This window comes from Aquarana catesbeiana, linkage group LG03, assembly GCF_042186555.1.
Source record: "Aquarana catesbeiana isolate 2022-GZ linkage group LG03, ASM4218655v1, whole genome shotgun sequence".
Taxonomy (NCBI): domain Eukaryota; kingdom Metazoa; phylum Chordata; class Amphibia; order Anura; family Ranidae; genus Aquarana; species Aquarana catesbeiana.
The window spans coordinates 365,226,378-365,243,226 of NC_133326.1; the positions used below are offsets into that span (position 1 = coordinate 365,226,378).

Sequence of the window (16,849 nt, forward strand, 5' to 3'; positions counted from 1 at the left end):
TTACTGCATGGTTCAATATTCCAGCACACACAAATTGTCTTTTAGCATGTATTTAATGTTTTATTTGCCATATTTTCATGTTTTGATTTTAGGAAGGAATTTAAAAAAGTAGTCAAAGCTATGTTAATGGGTATATAAAAGAAGCCATGGTTTGATACTACTTGAAGGAACAGAGATGAGCCTGAATATCTCCAGTAAAGTCCTGTGTTTGCTGCTTTTATTCCAGACTGATTCCATCATGAACACCTCATGGCCTGTGGCAGGACCAGCAGATGAAGTGCTTATCCGTTCCTCCCAGTACCTAACAGAAACTGCTCATGACCTGCGAATACGCCTCAAGAATTACTTGGCTCCAGCTAAGGGGAAGGTAGCCAATGATGTTGTTTTTAAAGTCAATGTACAGAGGCTTTATATGCATTTAAATATTTAATGTGGCAAGGACTAAATAATTCAACTGTTATTTTATGCTAAAACTATATATTACAAAAGTATTAGGAAAACTGATTAAAAACACCATGGTATACGCTTACACATGTAAGAATGATGAAATTACATTTACCCAAACCATTGTAGATTACCTGTATGTCTATAATTTATTGCTCTTTTCTAGTGCTACTTTACACTTGGTTCATGCGTTATGCATAATAGTACATCATAGCAATAATAGGTGCATAAAATTATTGTATTCAAATATTAGAGAAAACCCAGCCAGTTTGGGGGACAGAAATGTTATGACATTCACATTCCCTTAACTGTAAGGTGCATATGCACACCTACATTTAAATTTTTCATTTCTTTTAAATTCATATTTGTGTTGAATATGTAACAATAACCTAAGAAAGCTGAAAGTTGGGTTGAAGCCAGCATGTTAAAGTGGTTGTAACCCAAAAAAAAAAAAAATCACGCTCCTTTAAAGCATGAATAACAGCACAGTGCTTGTGCTGTGTAATTTTGCCCCTTGTATTATCTAAAATACCTGGCTGATCCCACCTGGTGCTGCCCTCTCTGTAAACTGACTACGTTGATCATGGCTGCTGCTGCTGCTGATGATGATAAACATGGTCAGTTTACGTACCTCCATCATCCCGCTGTCTCTCCTTGCTCCCTCTCTCCCCCTCCCTCCCTGCCTTTCAGCTAGTGTCAGTGCCCGCCCTCCCCTCCTGCTGCTATCATAACTGTGTGATATTGCTGCAATCCACTGTGTTACATGATGTGCCAAGTGTATGTGTTTTTTTAAAAATATGCAGCTGTATACCTTATTTCATAGCGGCGCTCACGTGACCGCTCTCTTCTCCTCCCCTCCTTCTGACTGACGTCAGCGGGAGGTTCTCAGCCCTTCCCACTGTAGTTATCAGATCGGAAAAAGAGAGCGCAGAGCAGTTACGTGAGTGGCGTTATGAAATAAGGTATACAGCTGCATGTTTTTTAAAATGCACATACACCGGGCACATCATATAATGTAACACAGTGGATTGTAGCAATATCACACAGCGGCTTTACAACCATTTTAACATCTTTACACATTGAAAAAATACAATACACTCCAAAGGAGGGTCACTTAAAAGTGCCAGCACTGTGTGGTGTAGCTTATCTACCCGTATGCCAGTAACTGGTGCCATCTAGACAGAACTGTTCAGACCCGGTCTCTCCCCTTTTAGTGGGGGGAAAAAACCTTAAAGGAGAAGTATAGCCAAAGCTATTTTAGCTATACTTCTCCTGTGGATCACAGAAGTGCAGTTCTGTACTCCTGTGATACGTTTTTAGCCAACAGCGGGCTGAAGTCACTGAGCCAGTCCAGGCTCTGGAAAGATCCTGACCATATAGTGGGGATCTGCCCAAAGGACTGGATCGGCACCTGTGATCTCGGTGATCCAACGAGAGCCTGAGCCAGCACCTCCAGCCTCCTCTATAGCTGAGCACTTCAGTAAATGCTGGAGGGGAGAGCAAAGAGCCGCTGACTGACAGTCATGGCTCTGTCCTAGGATTAAGGAAGAGAACTGAGTGATCAGCTGTGTTTGATCGCTCAGTTCTCACTACAGGGGGCAACTGGGGACAGATACAGCATCGGATTAGTTCTGCATCCACCTAGGCGAGTATAAATAAATAAATATATATATATATATATATATATATATATATATATATATATATATATATATATAAAATATATTTATTTTTAAGCCATACTTCTCTTTTAAACCTGATAATTACTTTTTAAGTGAGTGCTTAGCTGGACAAATAGGTTTTGCATGCTCGGATTCTTTTGCATAGTACACACAACAGTTCCATATCTTGATAAAGAAAACTTGTCATAAGGAGAATATATGGGCTACTATTGTTGACCTCTACTTCTGAAAACGCAAGCTGACTGGCAGTGTTACTTATGCTTTGGCTTCAAACATTTTAGTCTCTGATATAGTTAGTTACTAATATACAGAAAAAGTTTTGACTTTTTTGACTTTTCCTCTACTTTAAGGATTCAAGGAACCCTTGACTTTTCTTCTACTTTGATTTATGTAATGCTTTATCTGGGTCAAATCCTCAAAGGTAATTAAGCACATTGTCAATGATGAGAGCACCACACGTTTGTAATAGGTCCAGTAGGCGTTTCCTATGCTCAATAAAATGTCAGAAATGAATGCCATGTTTGGGGGGCTCAAAACTCGTTCTCCATCATGGCGTTGGGTGCTGGCTGTAATGGTAGTTTATGCAGGACACATTATTGCAAGAAAGTGGAAGTCCTTTCATCAGCAGTGCAGTTGCCAGCTGAGAGTGCAAACTTACTGCGCTGTCATCTTTCACACTGTGCTTAGACAACTCCAGGGACCTTCAAGGACACCCCATGTATAAGAGATCTGATATACAACTTGATTTGCCCTTTTGAGCTCAGCACTCCTAATTCATCTTTTGCTATATCTCGGAAGTAAAATAAATCAGGCATAGCTAGGCAACTATCAGTTCACAATAAGGCAACCTACAGATTTTTCATTTCGTTTTTAGAAAGGAGATAAAACACCACCTCAGAAGCCATCTCATTGCACAACCTATGTGGCCAAGACATACCCACCATGGCAGCACATCACACTATCAACTCTCCGCAAGCACTACCAGGTAACTATTGATGTCTCATAGATGTGTAAAATTAGATTCATTTCCCATGTTCTGTTGTATGTACAGTAAAATGAATACCTTATGTAAAATGTAGTTTTATAATTAATAATGTATACTAAACTATTGTGTCTTAAGCTATATTAATTAAATCCAAAGTCTGCCAGTGATTCTAAAGGTTTGATTATTTGTTTTTTTAAATAATAAACATGTTATACTTACCTGCTCTGTGCAATGGTTTTGCACAGTGCAACCCTAAACCTCCTCTTTTGGAGTCCCCTACTGGCGCTTCTAGCTCCTCCTCCTTTTTGAGTACCCCAATAGCAAGCTGCTCTGCTCACTTTGGGAGCACTCATGCAACCTCAATCCTGAAGCTAGGCTGCTGCGTTTATTGACACATACAGCTTGGCCCCCGCTTCCTCATCACAGGATTAAATTGGCAGCTCCTACTGCTACCTCCATGTCCTGTAAGGAGGGAGAGAGAGCAGCATTACTGCTCCTGGGCACAGCGTTGGATCGAGATTGGGCTTAGGTTAGTATTTATTGGGGGGGTTGGGGCAGGGAGTGATCACAGGTTTTACCCTAATGCAGATAATGCATTAAGGTAAAAAACCTTCTGCCTTTACAATCCCTTTAACGCTTCATGTACAGTAGCCTACACTGGCAGCTTCTAAACTTGATTTTAGAAGCTTTTGGTGTTTTTTTTTTTTTGCCAAAGCTCCTAAACTCAACTCCATAAAAGCGTATGCGTCAATGTACACATAGGCTTTTAGCGGAGTTTAGGAGCTGCCGCGTTTTAGGTGAGCTTCAACCTCCCTCTCCTGAATGTGGAAGAATTGCGTTCAGGATAGAAACAATTTGCAGTAAGGGGTTGTGAGCGAGAATGGTCTTGATCTTGCACCTTCTAGCTCCCCAAGGGTGGTCTTGCAGAATAATTGGTAGCTTCACCCTACAGTTATAATATTTACATGTCTAAAATAGTTTGGTTACTAACATCCTGTATTTGGCTTGCTATTCTGTAGAATATCAGCTAAAATATTGACGCAAGGTAAATCTATAATAGCTTTACCTTAACTAATATCTGAAAGCTAAACATGCTTTATTGTGACATGGATAAAACTCCCCACCCATGCAACCTCTGCAAATGAGGAAATGTAGTGTACTAATATGTCATGTAATGTTTCTGTGACTTTACACCCTTTTCACACTGGGGCGGCGGGTCCGTTAGCGGTAAAGAGCCGCTAGTTTTAATGGTTTGCAGGACTTTTTTTTTTCTTGTCTTGCAAGCGCACTTAGGCTTTCACACTGGGGTGGCTTGAGAGGCACTTTTCAGGCGCTATTTTTAGCGCTAAAACGCCTGAAAAGCGCTCCGGTGTGAAAGGGGTCTTAGTCCTCCCATGTAGCGGTGTTATTTGATCTGGCATCTTACTGCAAAGCAGAACGGAAGGGTGATTTTCTGGATCGGTTACCGTAGAGGCGTTTTTAAACTTCCGAAACATCAAGAGAATGTCAGTATGGATCTATGTTAATCCTAAAGTACGTTATACTTACAGCAGCCATGCATACCGCCCACTAATATGTAATGGAAAGTTCAACTGACTTTGTATACTTGAAAATATTAGACATTCTTGATAGCTTTGTAGTTCATCTAATTGTTTACCATTAAAGGATGATTAATTATTAATTATTCTTGAGTGTAGCATGGTTTATTTTATGTGTTTTACAATTTGTTTTTTGTTAGGCAAATGCCGGTAGTCTACCAGACAACAAAGTTATAGCCACAGAGCTAAACAGCCTACCAGAGTTGAAGAAATACATGAAGAGAGTAATGCCATTTGTTGCCATGATCAAGGTAATCTTGTATTGTGTTCAGTATGACCTCAGTTTATTTTTATTTTGGACAAATAGTATGGGCATTAGATCTTTGTTCAATGCAGATGAAAGCACAGAATTGGAAGGTCTTTTGAGTAACAGATCTCTAATGAGCTCTAAACCACCTGTGTTTAGAGATTACATTTTATAGCCTAAGGAGAGGCAGGTGGTACTGTGTAAGAAGAAGGGGCTGAGAACTAGGGTGTCCTTTTATGAGACTGCAGTAAAATACCGCGATTCAGTTCTCAGGCATTCTCAGAGGAGATCACTCTCCTCTGAGTGCCTGTTTATGAAAGTGTGTAGATCGCTTCTCATGTTGAGTTTAGGAGCGATCTACAAACGCTGAGAACTCCTGAGAATGGCTGTAATCTCATGTGATGTAGCGAGATTACTGTATGAGGAAGCGTAAAATACAAAAGTTTAACACAAATCAGCACACATTATTCTCCAACATATTAATAAAATTATAAAGTTAAATTCCCCCTACACAATATACATTAACCTAATTATTAAAAAAAACATATAAAAACAATATTTAAAGATCATACATGTGCACAATGTGAATGGTGTATAGTAAATGAATGTAATCCACATATGTAATGCAGCTATACACCATTCATATAAATGCAAAATACATTTATAATCATTAAAAAATAATTTGAATTAAGTATACAAGTATAAATATTTATTAATAAATTAAAATAAAATATATTTTATAATTGAGAAACATAAAAATTGATAAACTGGTGCGATGCGAGAACACTGCGAATCCACTGCGGGTTCCCGCATCGCACCAACTCCCATGTCAGTTCACACTGCCATATGCGAATCGCTGGGGAGTGTCAATACATTGTTAACGACACCCCCAGTTCAGCTTCCATATCGCACTGCGAACTGACAGTTTGGACATGAATCGGATCGCATATGTGTGAACACACATGCGATCCGATTCTGGTCCGAACAGAAAAAAGGGTCCTGTGCGTGTTTGCACCGAATGCGGTGCGATATCAGCCATACTATCTGTACGGCTGATATCGCACCGCACAGACATCACATGTAATGTGAACAGCAGTGTGCTGCGAATTACATGCGATGCCTGGCATCACACAAGTGTGAACCGGGCCTAAAAGTTAACGACACCCCCAAATCAGTTCGCATATTGCAGTGCGATCTGCAAACTCGGACAGGAATCGGATTGCATGAGTGTGAACATCCATGCGATCCGATTCTGCTGCAGATCAAAAAAAGGGTCCTGTACGAGTTTGGTCCGAATGCAATGCAAATTCAGCCATACTATCTGTATGGCTGAAATCGCATCGCACAGAGATCGGATGTGATTTGCACTGCAGTGCGGTGCGAATCACATCCGATCTCGGACACCGCAGCAGTGGAAATCGGCCCTAAATCATATTGCATTTGCACCAAAATGGTACAGGACCCTTTATTTGGTCCGCACTGGAATCGGATCGCGTGGGTGTGAACACCCATGCGATCCAATTCCTGCACCATTACATAGTTCGCACTGCGATCTGTGAAATGATCTGGGGGTGTCATTAACTTTACATTGACACCCGCAGTGGTGCGCAGATGTCAATGTAGTGCGATGTGGAAACCCGCACAGGAATCGCGCTGGTTCACGCATCGCACAAGTGTGAACCCAGCCAGAGACGTGAACATCTGAAAAAAAAAAAAAAATAGATATATCTATAGATATAGCTATATATCTATAGATATAGCTATATAGAGAGAGAGAGAGACATTGAAATAAACACACACACATATGCTATAAATTCCTGCTGGTTTTGGGGTGTGTAATGGTGGGGAAGATGTGCTCTGACTGGTGAAAGAAAGACGTCAAAAGACTTCTTGCTTTCTCCAGAATACTCATCCAGCTTCACGCTTCTCACTCTGATTCTCCACCTCTGGAATGGTGAATCAGAAAGTGAGAATTCTGTCACAGATCGCCAGTGAGGTGCTGAGATCGCACCTTCATAAACTGCCGTTTCTGTGACAGATTCTCACTGTGCTGCGATAATCGGTGGAGAACGTGTTCTCCGCTGATTACCTCAGTTTCATAAACTGGTAATGATCTCAGTTTCATAAAAGGACACCTAGGTGCTGTAGAATGGGGAACATAACAGACCTAGGAGATTCTCACCTTTGCAAGAAGGAAACTCCAGGCAGCAGAGAACTAGCAGGTTTATTCTTAGTGAAGAACCCCCAGATCTGATTGTCTGTCATGACACTGAAAAGGTAGTCAGAATGATGGATACTCCTATAGCTAGCCCAGAAGGATCATCCAGACCCAGACAAAGATGTTCTAAATGTTTTCTTGCAATCTTCCAAAATCCCCATTGGCGGAGGAGACAGTTTGGGGGTGTTTGTACTGTCCTGGCATTTTTATTTCATATGTTTTAGGACAGACGATAAGGGTAACATATATGTTTTTAACTGACAGTAAGGGAAGTATTTTTTCAAAAATTGTGTTTTTTTTTTGGCTTTTATATATATATAGTGAAGACTATACTAAACAGTGGCTATTAAATATCGCCAAATGTAAGCTCTGTCCATCTAAAAAAAAAAACTATATAAAATTAATTTGGATACACTAATGCAGAGCCAAGTAGTTGCCAGTTAAACTATCACAGCACTGAAGAATGGCCTGGTAATGGAGGGGGCTATTTACAGGGTAGTACTCAAGTGGTTATAATATTTTTTGCAGCATTTTATATTGTTGAAGTATACTTTAAGGCTTTCGGATTTCTGATTCAAGACGTGGCATAATTCTTGCTGCATACAAAGAAGCAAACATGGTAGAGAACTTTTGCCATATGGCACATATGCATTTTGTTTAGTAAGAGTGCCAGTGTTTTATTAACCATTCACTTTTTGTATATCTTTATAGGAGAACCTTGAAAAGAAAGGACCTCGTGTTCTGGACCTAGAGTTGGAATTTGACGAGCGGGCTGTTCTTTTAGAAAACCTTGTCTACTTAACCAATTCACTAGATGTTAGTATTCTTGGAATCATCTCCTTCCTGACTTGCTTATCTCTATAAAACTTCAGATACATAAAAAAAAAAAATAAATGATCAGTTTGCTTAAAAGGTTGTTTAGTTTGTGGGTAAAGTGAAATGATTCTCTTTGGTATTGAACAGAAGGGAACTCCCAGTCACAACATGGCATTGGCTAAAAATTGTATTCTCACTATTGCCATTTCTGCTAGGATCGGTCAGTTAGGATTGTTGGCCACTGTGTAATTCTGTCCATAGACTTTCGGATCTATAGGCACATCTTTATGCTAAAGGCACTAGCCCACTGCACTCCATATTCTAACAGACCTGATCATATTTACCCCCCCCCCCCCCCCCCCCCCCACCTCCATATCAAAAGGTTTAAATCTGGTGCCAGCTGAATTCTACACTTTGACTGCCCTGTTGATACCAAACTTTGCTTAACTAATTTTGCTATAGGCCAGATGGGAGCTTTGCCTATCTGGGTGGATGTAATATGATCTCCCAGGATTGCACCCAATGGACAGTGCTGCGGCGCGATCTGTCACCCGTTGTGTCCACCGGATGACAAATCTGTGTACCGGGACAAATCTGTGTACCGGGCTGCTGCCGGTACCGTGTGATCACTGTGACCAATCACAACAGACAACATGACAACTGTGCATGATAGATGGCTTCCATTCATGCCAATTATTGTGTACAATTGTGATGGTCTATGTGATTGGTCACAGTGATCACATGATAAAAGCAGGGCCAATCACAGCCCATCTGTACCATATGATTAGCTGTGGCCAATAACAGCTAATCACAATAGTACACAATGAATGAATGAATTTCACTCAGAAAAAAAATGGTTGTTTATAACATTGATATTCATAGTGTAATGCCCCGTACACACGGTCGGATTTTCCGATGGAAAATGTCCGATCGGAGCGTGTTGTCGGAAATTCCGACCGTGTGTGGGCTCCATCGGACATTTTCCATCGGATTTTCCGACACACAAAGTTGGAGAGCAGGAGATAAAATTTTCCGACAACAAAATCCGTTGTTGGAAATTCCGATCGTGTGTACACAAATCCGACGGACAAAGTGCCACGCATGCTCAGAATAAATAAAGAGATGAAAGCTATTGGCCACTGCCCCGTTTATAGTCCCGACGTACGTGTTTTACGTCACCGCGTTTAGAACGATAGAACGATCGGATTTTCCGACAACTTTGTGTGACCGTGTGTATGCAAGACAAGTTTGAGCCAACATCCGTTGGAAAAAATCCTAGGATTTTGTTGTCGGAATGTCCGAACAAAGTCCGACCGTGTGTACGGGGCATTAGAGTGAGCAGTGTGATTCGCCGGGATCGGCGCATCAACACTGCACTGATCTGGCCGAACTGCACCGCACGCCGGCTGCTGCATGACACAGCGGCTGGTGTGAATGGAATCTTACTGTGTCCCTCTTACACTTCTTGGAGTCTATTGAAGGACATAGATCCCACACACCTTTGTCTATGAGCATGCACTGGGTACTGCTCAACTACAAAGCTGAGGCATGCTGGTAGGAGGGAGGGTTATCCTATGCTGGCCTACAGTTTTTTTTTTTTTTTTTTTTTTCTTGTTTGCCAGTGCTCAGTCCTCCTATAGACTGTAGCATTAGCCAAATGTTAAAAGACTTTGTGTTCTTTTAATTGACTCCAAGAAAAAGATTTTATGGTAAGTACAAAAATCCTATTATTCAAATCACTGATTGTATGAATCCTCTAGCACTGGGTTTCATAATTTTATTATATATATATATATATATATATATATATATATATATATATATATATATATATATATATATATATATATATATATATATATATATATATATAATTTTTTTTTTTTTTACTCTGCACTAAAATGTTTCAGCCTCCATATATACAGTATCTTCTGTCCCTTCATTAACCACAATTGTTCTCTCCGGTGTTAACTGATTAGTCATTTGGAAAGACCTAAACATGATTTATGCATGATTTTTATTTTCCCCAGCTGGACCAGATTGAAGTGAAATTTGCTTCGGAAGCAGATGATAAAATTAGAGAAGAGTGTTGCCCAGGGAAACCATTTTCTGTCTTCAGAACAGAGGTATGTAAAAGAGGGACCCATCATAAAGGTTGCCATAAACTTCTGTGCTTAAATTGGCTGCTTTCAGGCTTGCCTTTGTTAGTTTTGTTATACCCTGTTTTCTCATATCAATTCCATTAGAATGGCTTTCAAGAGATTGCATCTATGAGTATTGACTTTTTCCTTTACCTAGTTTTCAGAATTTATGTGGAATGCGCACTGTTGTGGGTTTTCTTTTTTGAGCAGTTATTGTAAGACCCTTATGAAATTATTGGCCACATCTGTTTGTGCTTTTTATGCTGCTTGTGTATTCTACAGTAGGCCCCAGAGTCTGCTTAAAGGAAATATACAAGATCATATTTAAATGTGTTTTAAACATGTTTGAGGTTATAGTTTGTGGATTTACTTGTACACATAAAGGCATATTCACTTGTTACATATTCATATTCGAGTGCAACATATTGATTTGCTTATGTGGTATTTGTATAGCACAGAAGCTGATTTTATTGTCTGTCCTTGATATTGAATGTTGTTCTCCTTATTATTATTATGCAAGATTTATATAGCACCAACAGTTTGCGCAGTGCTTTACAACATGAGGGCAGATAGTACAGCTACAATACAATTCAATACAGGAGGAATCAGAGGGCCCTGCTTACAATCTAAAAGGCTAAGAACATGGTCATTATTACAGATACAGACCATCTTTAGATGTCTTTTGGGACATCTTTACTCCAAAGACACAAATGCTCAGCTCATTACCTACATTTTCCCACTTAGTTTGTTTTTTCATAAAACATATCACATGCTGCTCTCAAACGTTTGCTTATCAGCTGCGTTCATGTATTGCACAACATGTCAAAATCATTTTAGGCTCGGTTCACACGAGTGTGACTTTACACATTCTGGCACTCAAGTTGCATAGAAGTAGTGCAGGAACCTTTTCAAAGTCACTGCGACTTTGTCGCATAGATTGGAACGGGTGCCATTGAAATCAGTGGGCTGCTACTTGTCATGTGACTTTTTGTCTAAAGTCGCACTAGTGTGAATGGAGCCTAAAAGTCACTTTTAGCAGTGATTTACTAGTTTAAAATAAGAAAAGACACTTTCTTTCCCACCCACTTAGGGACTCAGAAAGCTTTTATTCTGCTGCCTACTGTAGGAGTTAGACACTAGAACACAAACTATGTCAGCCCTGGATAACCCCTCTTACTGCCAGCATGCCTAGTTTTTCGATGGTGTCCTAAGAAGATGGCTATCTTTTCTTTTCTTTATTAAACTAACTTATCTTTACTGCCACTTTTTTTATTTTCAATTTTTTTATTCCTTCAATCAAGACTCTTCCTTGTATCAGTGCTAGAGCTTATTTCGCCAATTGCAACAGTAGCAGCTGTCTCAGGGTCTTCACTGAGCGGGTGAGCCAGCTGCCCATAGAGGCATCTGAGTTGATCCCAACCATAGGGTTAGGATCTTATCAGAGTCTGTACCGGCTCTATGACATCAGCCGACAGCGGGCTTTGGCCTGCCATTGGCTGAAAATGGGTCACAGGTGTGCAGAATGAACAGCACTCCTGTGATCTGTAGGAGAAGTACAGCTAAAAAAAGCTTTGGCTATAATTCGTTTTTAAAGCGGTGTTCTACCCACAACTGCAAAAATTAAAACCCAGCAGCTGCACATACTGCAGATGCTGACTTATAATAATAGGACACTTACCTGTCCTGAAGTCCAGCGATGTCGGCACCGCAGCTCGTGTTTCCATCAACTGTCGGGTGCTGCCGCAGCTATTGCCGGTAAGGGAACCCGGCAGTGCAGCACTCCGGCTTCACGCCGGGTCCCTACTGCACATGCGCGAGGGACCGCTGCGCTCTCCTACTGGCCCGGCAGCAGGGGGAGAAGGAGGGAGCCGAGCCGCTGATGTATTTCGCCATGGCCCGTTCTCCCGGAAGTGGGGACAGATATACACCCCTCCAAAAAAGGTACCAAATGTGTCACCGAAGGGGGGGGAGGAGACAAATGAGTGGAAGTTCCACTTTTGGGTGGAACTCCGCTTTATGCAGTTACAGTAATAGTTTTTTTTTCCTTTTAGGATAAAGGTTTTCAAAATAAAAGCTGACCGTTGTAATCACTTCTGTCGGTGTTAAATCTGCAGCACAGCCTGTTCTGTTGAAAAACAACAGACTTACTGGCTAGATCAACAGGTGAAAATAAAGGAGGAAAGAAAGCCTTAAAATAAATAAATAAATAAAATAAATGTAGCCACCACATCTGGCAATTGGTAAGCTTCAGTATGAAGTTTGCCTTTTGTATTTAACACTGCTTTCAGGTCCCAAGTAATAAGCAGTTGGCAGCCCTTTCTAGAGCTCTGTTCTCACTGTCTGACCCCACTCCCCACATTATTTTTGCTATCATCTCTTGAAACCATGTCTGTGACTGGTTAAAATTCCCTGAAAGAGATCTGCTGTGGTTGATATCTTCATTATTGAACCTGTTGAGCAAGTGCTGGAAGCTTTCCACCTAATCTTTTGAATGGGTCTTATGTCAGTACACATGCATAGGGCAGTTTGGTTGTAGTACTAGACTCTAGAGCCCTTGTGCAAAAAGCATTTGATTTACATTGAAAGACATCTCCTCAGACCGACTCTTGATGGTACTATCATCAAGGATGCTAATGGTGACTAAGCAGCAGTCTGTGAAGTTATTGCCCCACTGGGCTGTTAAGAAACTTTTGCTTCTTCGCTCTTTCGACTTCTTCGTCGAGACCTTCCAAGCCTGGACGCAGTCTGCCAAATCCACAGACAAACCTTATTCTTCATAAATGTGCGCATCCGTAATCCAGAGTGTGGGGATGCTGTTAAACTTTCCATATACTTGAACAACTTGCGTCTCTGATGCTTGGGTTCAGGAAGTGATATCCCAGGGTTATAAACTGGAGTTATGCTGAATCTCCCTTTCTTGGTTTCTCATCTCCAAACTTCTTGTGTCCCCTCACAGATTAGCAGATCTTCAATGAGCAATCTTGGTTCTTCTGAACCAAAGTATTATTGCCTCAATTCCTGTGACAGAGCAGTTTTACTCCACCCTATTCACCATTACCAAACTTTAAGGGGGCATTTGCCTCAATTTGGATCTTAAAGCTCTGAATGTCTTTATTCACGCGCTGAACATCTGTGAACATCAAGCATGTGTATTGCATGTCCCCAGCTTTCTAATGCACTATTGTTTACTACATTTTGCTGTGATGGCCCTACACTACCAGTTTGTGGCCCTGCCTTTCATCCCATCATCTGCACTGCAGGTGTTTACCAAGATCCTGACCCAAGTGCTGATCCTTCTGTGCTCTTGTGCCATCTCCACTGTGGAATACTTAAAGGATAAGTTCACCACTGGAAACATGTTACATGTTCCACCTGTTATTAGGGTGGAACGTGTAACGTTCCGACTGCTGCAGCTGCCGCTCCCTGCTTGTTCTCCCCGTGGCAGCAGTAGTGGGAGAAATTCCACGTACCAGCTATCACTTACTGAAAACCGGGTGGTTGTGTGGGGCACCTTCCACATGGTCACGTCATTCATACATAGAGCTCTGTTTATGAATAAACTACAAGTCTCCACATCCTTTGCGACTGTCGGCTTGTAGTTTTCAATGAACTATCATGGTACTGTTTGCGCTGTGGTAGTTAATTGAGTCTCCCTGTCAGAATGTATTGGCTTCCTCGTACGAGGTACCAATGATTTCTGGTACAATGCTTTACAGCCTCCTGCAACAAAAAATGATAAATGCACACATTGTTACTTGCAAAAAATGTGCATTCGTTATCTTTTTTCATTTTTTTTTTAAAGTGAACTTATCCTTTAAGATGACCTATTGGTGAAAGAACAGTAACAGAAAGCTTTGTCTGACCATATGGCTTTGACTGTCCAGAAGTTACAGCAGTTCGAGGGGATTCTGAAACTTCAGAAATTAGTCTCTGGAACCGACTCATTGTCTGGAGTATCTGGGTCTAGCCCTGAACACAGGTCAGAGTGTTACTGCCACTGGAGAAACGTCAAGTTTCTTCCATTCAAGTTCTTAAGTCCAGGAAATGTGAGACTCAGCACTTTTGCATGAGAGTCATGTGTCTGATGGTAAGCCTCCTTTTGAGGCAGTACCTTTGCCTTTACCTCCCGACCTCTACAACACAACATTCTATTGTCCAGGGACAAGCTAATCTGGTCCATGGAGAGACTGATTTGTTTGGCACTGAGGACCAGGTTGTCACTGGCTTGGTGGCTCAGAGATCCAACTTGAAAAATGTATAGTCTTTCTTTCCCATCATTTGGAGCATCCTTAAGACAGATGCCAGCCTGTCAGGCTGGGGAGGAGTCCTGGGCACCCTGTCAGTGCAAGGGGTTGTCAGGGGAGTTTTGTCTCCTGATCAACATCCTAGAGCAGTGATAGTGAACCTTGGCACCCCAGATGTTTTGGAACTAACCATGAGGCTCAACTAAACTGCAGAGTGCATGAGTATTATGGGAAATGTAGTTCCAAAACATCTGGGGTGCCAAGGTTCGCCATCACTGTCCTAGAGCTTCGGGTGATTTGGCTGTGTCTGCAGTGTTGGACCATCCTGCTGGGAGATTATTTAAGTTGAATTCAGTCAGACAATTACATGGCAGTGGTGTATATCAAGCGTCAGGGAAAAAAATTGTAGGGGATCGGATATTGTCTATTGCAGAACTTTATATTAAAGTGTTGCTAATCCCACAACAGTAAAATCAGTCTGTATATGCAGTAAAGCATGCTTGTTATACTCACTGTGAAACCTAAGGGGATTATTCTCTGTGTAAAAAAATCTGTTCAATACCGTCTTCTCTGATCTTCCCCTTCTTTTACTGTCCTCAATCCATCCGCTGCTAGAACAGAACCTTTGGTGTGTATTGCTAGAGAGTTTTTTTTTATTATTATTCTTTGGAGGGTGCATTTGATCGGCACAGGGCCAATCAGCACTGTCCAGACAGAGGGTCAGGCATGCCTCATAGTACAGTCAGGGGAGAGTGAAAACTCCTCCTACAAGCTTTAACCAGTGCTCAGCCTGACACTGATGGAAGTCACAAGACTGCTATATACTGCTGATGGGAAAAGGTATTTAGCAGTTTATATTTGCTAAAATAATTGTATTTCCATGTTCTGTGTATTGTGGGAGACCAGATATAGTGAATGCAGGGTTCTGTGTTTAGTAACACTTTAACTGCATCCAGCCAAGGGGAAGTTTTTAAAGAGCCTCGGAAATGTGCAGTTATACCAGGTTTATGGCTTCAGCTGCAGCCGCGATCCTGGTATCCTATTTTTCAGCCAGTGACTGGCTTTCTAGTAAAAGTGATCAGAGTAGCTTTAAAGCCATACGATCACATTTACAGTGCTCGGAAGGGGGCTTCTCCACATGCTGCTGTTCCCAGAATTTGCCATTCCACCAGGGAGCCCAAGACCACTGTAAGCAGTTGGGTCGGTTGTGCAAAAAGGACAAGGCCAAACATCTGTTCCTCACAGCAATATTATGTTGTATACCTGCAAAAATAAGTGTCTGATCACTAAATTAATAAAACAGTTTTATTAGGCATATATTTTGAGAGCTGTGACTAAGAGCTAAACAATCCTGAAGTTGAGCGTTAAGTATATTAATTAAAGCTTTATCTCCCTTCTTGCTGTTCATACACTATGCTTGGAGTCTCATTCTACTATAGTTGTTTCAGACAAGAAAACTGCATTTCCATAATTTGCACTGGAAAAATTAAACAAGGAAGTTGATTGCTTTTTATGAAACACACCATTCTTCCTTTTGACATTTTGCCAATTTTAATGCAAAATTGTCTCATCAGCAGATGAAACCCAAAATAACTCCAGTGTTAAATAGAAGATACCCACTGGTGTCACAACTTTCCAGTAACAAGCCTGTGAACCATAACAATTCAATCACTGACCCTATAAATAAAATGGTACTTTTAGGTATGGTGCACACATGCATGCTCCCTCTTGACCACCTACAATGTAGTGTTTAGTGGTCAAGCAGCCAATCAAGAGGCCCAAGCCCTGTGTCATGGGGGTGTATGTGGCTTGCCTAGCAGTACACAAGTGTCTACTTTTGGAAAAGTCAGTTTTTCTTCCATTCATTGAAACCATAATGGATGGGTTTGTTGTTGCCAGGACACATGTTGCAACCGAAATAAAAATACGCCCTAAGGGTGGTCCCCTGCTGGTGGCCATATCCTCTATCTGCAGCACACAGCTCAGTTTTTTGCCTAGGGCTTAGGAGTTAGGACCTGGGATTTCTTTCTTCCTTCTTGCTTTCAGAATTTTTTTTTTCCAGTTGATGGATTTTTTTTTCTCTTCAATCAACTACAGTCCTATGTGACAGACTGGATAAAGATAGTAGTCTCCCAAGCATTGCCATTGAGCACATGCAGTTCCCTGCTGTGACAGGATCGGCTGTGACAACTGTACTGGAGCGACCTGACCCCTCGGCTGGTCCTTCTGTCACGGCAGTCAATATTTGTTCTTTGTGGGACCTGCAGTGCTGATCATCATGGTGGATAGGAACACAAGCCTGCCTGCTATGCATCAAGGGTTTAGTATTTGAATTACTGAACACCTGCCTTTAGTTGTATATATCATTTTGCATATATTGTGTATTTGCCAATGAGCTCTATTCAGGGAGTTGTCACTGTATTGTATTTATTTATATTGGGTAATGTATCACAGGAAAAAAAATCACTTTTTTA

At 41.2% G+C, this 16,849-nt stretch overlaps 1 protein-coding gene across 1 annotated transcript in view; it reads left to right on the forward strand.

Moving 5' to 3' along the window:
- Positions 1–16,849, forward strand: part of LARS1 (leucyl-tRNA synthetase 1) — a 94,911-nt gene that overhangs the window by 74,840 nt on the left and 3,222 nt on the right. Inside the window, exons 26-30 of the mRNA XM_073620626.1 lie at positions 227–367; positions 3,001–3,111; positions 4,850–4,960; positions 7,886–7,990; positions 10,021–10,116. Of these exons, the coding sequence (XP_073476727.1) occupies positions 227–367; positions 3,001–3,111; positions 4,850–4,960; positions 7,886–7,990; positions 10,021–10,116 (564 nt within the window). The remainder of the gene's footprint in view (positions 1–226; positions 368–3,000; positions 3,112–4,849; positions 4,961–7,885; positions 7,991–10,020; positions 10,117–16,849) is intronic.